The 6,708-nt window shown below is 41.8% G+C and overlaps 1 protein-coding gene across 1 annotated transcript; it reads left to right on the forward strand.

Moving 5' to 3' along the window:
- The first annotated feature begins 475 nt into the window (after positions 1-475).
- Positions 476-1,546, forward strand: LOC138033880 (uncharacterized). The gene has a single exon (XM_068881757.1). It carries the CDS (start codon positions 476-478, stop codon positions 1,544-1,546), a length of 1,071 nt encoding a protein of 356 aa, XP_068737858.1.
- The last annotated feature ends 5,162 nt before the right edge of the window (positions 1,547-6,708 follow it).

The following is a 6,708-nucleotide window of genomic DNA, read 5'->3' on the forward strand; positions in this document are numbered from 1 at the left end:
AAATGGTTAAAATGGCTAAGTGAAATCAAAGAACTCACTTCCCTACCAATTCCTAGACAATACCTCAGTAACGATAACGAAAAGGCACAACTCCACATCTTCTGCGACAGCAGTCAGCTAGCGTACGGAGCAGTAGCTTACCTCAGAGGAACAACAACCAACACCTGGAGCTTTGTCATGTCAAAAAGCAAGGTAGCCCCTCTCAAACAACACACTCTGCCCAGACTAGAATTGCTTGCTGCCTTGCTGGGAGCTGAACTATGGGAATTTCTATCACAGACCTTACAACCCAGGCTGATAATAACAGAATACTACATATGGAGTGATTCTCAAATCGTATTAGCATGGATAAAATCCTCCAAACACCTTCAACAACAATTTATTCAGACTCGAGTCGCGAAGATTAAAGACCAGTAGTTCCCATTGGGAATATTGCCCTACAGCTTCTAATCCAGCCGACCTATTGACCAGAGGAATGGACAGTCGAACATTTCTCTCTAAAACGACAAGTTGGTTTAAGGGTCCTTCATGGTTACCCAAAGAAAAAACGGAGTGGCCAGAGTTACAACACAAAAAGATACAAGAACAAGAACATGAAGCAACCGAAAGTGCGCAAACAATTTCCTATCTCACGACAACAGCCAAGAGTTCAAATCTCCTAAATGTAATCGACATTGCTAAATATGGTACACTAACTAAAGCAATACGAGTTACAGCTACTGTCATGAAATTCATCAGTCGACTAAGAAAGGGACCTGAACTCGAAACTCAGATTACAAGCTCAGACATGAAAAAAGCACCAGCTGCATTGATACGAGCTGTTCAACAATCTGCGTATAGCGGGATTATAACCCAACTTCAGACAAACAGAATGACGAGCCTTCCACTTTTAGTCAGTCAGCTTGGTCTCTACATAGACGAACAAAAATTGTTACGTTGTCGCGGTCGACTCAAATACGCGCCACTACAAGACAATACCAAATACCCGATTCTCATACCGAACGACACATACTTAGCTGAACTCATCATAAGAGCAACCCACTTGATGCTCATGCGTGCTGGAGTCCGTGAAACACTTACCCAGTTACGGCAGACCTATTGGATCCTGAAAGGACGACAGCTGGTGAAACGAATCTTACATCAATGTGTGACATGCAAAAAAGCAGAGGGAAGACCTTTTCGATCGGTCAACTTTCCACCACTACCACAGCCAAGGGTCACTGGATCCCAACCTTTTCAAGTGACAGGAGTTGATTATGCAGGCCGCTTGTATGTCTGCAACAATAAAACAGAAACCTCTAAATGTTATGTTTCTCTATTCACATGTGCAGCCATTCAAGCTGTACATCTGGAACTCGTAGAAGACAATACCGCGAACGCATTTCTTAAACCATTCACAGGATTTATGAGTAGAAGAGGAGTACCAGAGTGTATCATCTCTGACAACACCAAAACATTCCAAGCAAGTTCAAAAGTACTACAACCTCTAAAAACTCAAATACTTAGGAAGCAGAGTGTCAGAAATTCCTTGCAAACCACGTTATAAAATGGCAATTTATCACGGAAAGAGCGCCGTGGTGGGGAGGGTTTTATGAAAGAATGATTGGATTGATGAAGCGAAGACTAAAGAAAACGATCGGAAGAGCCTCCCTAAATGCAGTAGAGCTTGCGACAATGCTTACTGAAATCGAAGCAACACTGAACAGCCGACCTCTTACATACACCTATGGTGATATCGATGATGGTCCACCCCTGACGCCATCACACTTTTTATGTGGTCACAGATTGTTGGCACTTTCCCTGCCCAGAATCAACAGAGGAAGATCCTGAATACCTGCCAAACGATTTGATGCCAAATGAATTTACAAAGAAATTCAGATATCACCAACGGCTAATGCAGATGTTCTGGAGGCAGTGCAGAAACGAATACCTTACTAGCCTTCGTGAACATCATTGGACGAGGAGAGCGAGTTATAACCAAAAAATCAAAGTTGGAGACGTGGTCTTGATACATGATGACACGTCATGCAATCAGTGGAGGCTTGGTTCCATCATAAAAATACATTGTGCAAAAGATGATCTGATAAGAGCAGTGTCATTGCGTGTGAGCAATGGCAGAGAATTGTCAAGACCAATTGAAAAGTTATATCCACTAGAGATTCACATTCAGATGAAAAGAAAGAGTTGACTAAGCAGACATCACTCAACAAAGAGCATGAAATTTGTCTCGATAAGCAAACCCGTCCTAAGCGAGCAGCAGCGCAAGTTGCAGCTCAGAAAATCAAGAACCTGTCCCATTAATGTTTCCTAAAAGCCGTATCTATTTTCTTGTAAGATATCTATGACAGTCATCTCATCTCGGCCGCCTGGGAGGGTGTTAAAAATATAATGTGCTTATTTATTTGCGTGCGTCATAGAGCACTAATTGTGTAAGGAATCAATCTTTCTCAGCTGCAGTAAAAATGAACACTTGAACCCAGTCAGTCTGATTTCTTTCCCAAAAAATATGGCATTGTTGGATCCTTCAAGGCAAAGAATAGTATATCTAATTACGTATAGTCGTGCAGATACCACCAAGTTTCCAAGTAAAGAGAGTTTCTCGTCAGCTATTGTAGAAGCCTGGCAGCATTTTTGCATTAGAGTAATACAGTGGGTTACTTGCATCGAGGCACATAACAACAACAATGAGTGTACGAGTGGAGACGAGATGAATCTATATCATTACCATATGGCCTTAAAATTAGCAAAGCGCGGGAGATGGCTTCAAGTACAAAACCACTTGGACGAGAAATTTGGAGTTCAAGTGAATTTTAGTCACAACCATAATTCGTACTACACAGCCTACTGGTATGTCACCAAGGAAGATCGTGAAGCGTTACACTCCTCTGGACATCCTGACCTTACTGATGCGGTTCTACGGACTGAAGCTGCGATAACTTCTCGGAAAAGAAAGGCAAAAGACAAGAGTAAAGGCCAGGGTAAAAAATGAAGTCAAAGATCGGAGCGTCTCAGTGTTTACAATGTCTGTCAGATAGTTCAACACAAGGGTATAACGTCACGGCTGGAACTCGTTTGCTTGGCTGTTGAACAAAATGGAGAGGGTAAAAGTTCTCTGTCACAGTTTATCGCAAACCCGGGAAATAAAGCAGTAGAGGAAGCTATCGAGTTAGCGAAAGAATTTGCCGAAGCCGAGGCGAAGTGTCTCCGGGCTAAGAAGACCAGGATCGAGTTATTACAAGAACAAACTACAGGCGAATGTGTCCATGGTTGTGGGGGGAGGTGGTTAGAAGCAGCTCACCAATTATTGCAAAGGCACAATATTACAAAAGAAGATTTTTGTACCGCAATTTACACCGCTTTGAGTAAGGGAAGAGGAAAGTACAGATATATCTTTATTTATGGCGACACAAATTGCGGCAAATCATTTATTTTAGCTCCGTTGAAGGTCATTTATAAGACCTTTTGTAACCCCGCCACTGGTTCATTTGCTTGGCTAGGAGCAGAGGACGCGGAGGTAATTTTCCTCAATGACTTCCGCTGGCATCCCAAAATTATTGCCTGGGCTGACTTTCTACAGGCCCTGGAAGGTGACACAGTGCACTTGCCCACCCCGAAAAACGTATGTAGCTGAGATTTGCAATTAAATGTAGACACCCCATTTTTCGCCACCTCTGATGCTCCTTTGGTTTTAATTAAAGCGGGAGCAATTGACAGCACTAACACTCGTATGATGAATGTGAGGTGGAGATTCTACCACTTTTGGAACCAAATACCACCAGAGGAACAGCAGGAGTTAATTCCATGTGGTCGCTGCTTTGCTAAATTTATTTTGGACAATGCATGCAACGATGCGTTGCTATAGAGACACTGAGACATTTCTCAGTAATGATCAGTAACATTTCTCCTTAGAGAAAAGTGGTTTTTGAAGGTATTGTCAATTTGTTATCGCTATTTTAGTGCTAAGAAAGTCTCTGTTATGCCCTTGTGATAAAACGGGTATTTGTTCTCCCATTCCTGCAGATATGTGAAAAAAATCGACATTTCTCACCTTGAAATAAAAAAAAAAACGAAAACTTTAATTAATCTTTGATAGTCGTTTCAGTGAGAAATGTTCACAAGAAACGAGGGGAAAAGAAAATTAAGACATTGACAAGCCACACAAGAGTTTATTTTCAAGAAATATAGCTCTCTGTGAATTACAATTCAAACAAAACGGCCTCGTAGACAAGTGAGAAATAAGGTGAGAACTGTTCAACGTATCCGTCACGCAGTGCCCTTTCCTAAAATAACCTTTCAGAGCAATTTTACAGTCATCACAGGTTCTTGAAATGGAACAAAGTTGCCCTTGACGTTGAGTAAAAACTTCTTAAGTCATGGAAAATGTAATAGATAGTGTGGACCGCTGTATCGAAGCACTCCAGTCAATATTTTGTTTTGTGACCTTTGGACGCCAGTACAGCTCCAATTCTGCGAGTTGTACTTAAAATTAGTTTATCGATTTCCTTGATAGGAAAATTATCAAAGGCTCTCAAAACCCGTGCGGTGAACTGTTCAAATGACTCCTTTGTAATATTCTGTGTTATAGCTTCTTCATCTAAGTGACATTTGATTTGGTTGAATAAATTTTCTATGCAATGGATATCTGCGCAGCGAGGAGGAAGTTTAAGTAACTCTGCCTCAATTTCCTCTAGGGCCTCCTTTGCACGCTTGCCTGTCTGGCTAGGGTCGTTATCCATGACAAAGAGTCATCCTGCGTTTCTTTTCGGCCCTGCCCGACCAAACGCTATATTGAAATGGCTCTTAATTAACTGAGCGAAGAAACTTTCGTGCATTTTTTCATAGGGTACTGTTAGTATTACCCCTTTTCCATAAGCAATGGCTACGAGCACGTGCAAACGTCTAGCGCCAGGCAGCGTCATTTTGCGAGCGAATCATACGTGCAACTTGCGGCCATTTTCACTAAGAAGGCCCTTTTTCCTCGCTTGCAAATATGAGTAACCACTTTCATTTAAATAACGAGAAAATGTTCTCCTACTTGCCATTTCGAAATTAAGCCCACTTTGCTCCACTATGCTTTTAACTGTAATGTTTCTACAGTTTCTTGCCCTTAAAACTCCTTTAGCGCCTGGACAAGTTTTCACACACTACATTGACTTACTTTCCGTGGTCTCCCGCCTTTGTTACTTGACTTTGATGCGTCCTTATTTGGCGGAGGATTGTCGCTGCAAATTCTAGCAGCAGAAGACTTGGAAATCCCACATTCTCTTGCTATTTCACGGTACGATGCCTTCCTGTACTTTCGTAAAAACAACGCTAAAGATGTTTGCACACTTGTTATTTTCTGGTCGCAAACCATCCCGAATTAAGCTACCAAGCAACTTCTGATGACTGTTTAAAAGTACATGACTTGTTATACAGAAAAGGTTGAGATGCAGGCATTCCCAGTCACGAATTTTGTACACTTTTGACAGTGAAAGGAAACTCCCCATGCATGAAAATGAGAACGTCACAGATTCGTGATAAGCATTCGAGTCTGTTCTTCTATGTGCCTAGGGTCACGAAGTGAATAACAATTACTTAGTAATACCTGGCAACATTTTTTTTTTTTTGAACTTACTATACTTACGAATCCACAACTTTTATCTACGTTTCTTAACGTTTAAAAGACTTTTTCCAATAGAAGGGGTTTTCAGACAACCGTGGTCAATACTCTTGGGACATTAACGCAACAGCTGGTGAAAATGACGCATTTTCTCTTCCCCCGTCCCCCCTGGTTTAGTGTTGACGTTATGGCTTCAAATCTTTTTCAACACAATCAACATTGCTGAGGGGAAGGGGGGACAGCAGAAACAGGCTCTTTCCACAACATTTTCAACCATTTATAACAGGTTAAATACACTTTTCATAAGCAAGGTGTGTTTTCGCGCCTCATTTTCGTAAGTGTCCCAAGACGTTTTGACCAGGGTTGTAGCAGGAAGAGAAACGCGAGTCAGGAACTAGGGATACACTGAGTGAATAGCTCGTACGAAGACCGGATGGACATTTTCAAGAGGGCATTGAGTCAGTTTATTCGCTGATGGGATCATCGAGGATGTAATCTGTTGTTTAGTAGTGAGTAGTTAAACTCGGTCACAACCCATTGCTCTTCATCGTGCAGACATAAAAAGGCGAGAATGAGAATAAATGAAGAATTGTCAATTTGTCATTGCAACCATTTTTTATTGGGTCTTAATCATTACAAGTTTCAATGTCCTATCGATGGAGCTGCTTCATACGTGGGAGTCAGCTATGTTCGTTTTTTACTGGTAGGTGAGCTAGGGTTAGCTCTTTTCGCAACCTCCACTTATTTCATTCAAACGCGACAAAAACGTAGGCAACTTTTTAGTTAGAAGCGCACTCAAAACTAACGAGCAACCCGGCACTTTCAAATGCGCGCGCTCACGATGCAAAACTTGTCTTTTCATTGTTAACACTAGCAAGATATCGGGACCTAAGCGATCTGTTAAGATCACCGATCGTTTCACATGTACCTCCACAAATGTCATTTATTGCATAACCTGCACGTTATGCAATAAATTATACATTGGTGAGACAGGTAGACGACTAGGTGACCGATTCCGCGAACACCTTCGCGATGTTGAGAAGAATGACAAGGATGCATCCAAGCCAGTCGCTCGCCATTTCAATCTGCCTAACCACTCCAAAAAA

Source organism: Montipora capricornis, chromosome 2 (assembly GCF_036669925.1).
Source record: "Montipora capricornis isolate CH-2021 chromosome 2, ASM3666992v2, whole genome shotgun sequence".
Lineage (NCBI taxonomy): Eukaryota > Metazoa > Cnidaria > Anthozoa > Scleractinia > Acroporidae > Montipora > Montipora capricornis.

Coding starts and splice junctions, on each gene's coding strand:
- LOC138033880 (XM_068881757.1), top strand. CDS start 476: ATGGACAGTCGAACATTTCTCTCTAAAACGACAAGTTGGTTTAAGGGT.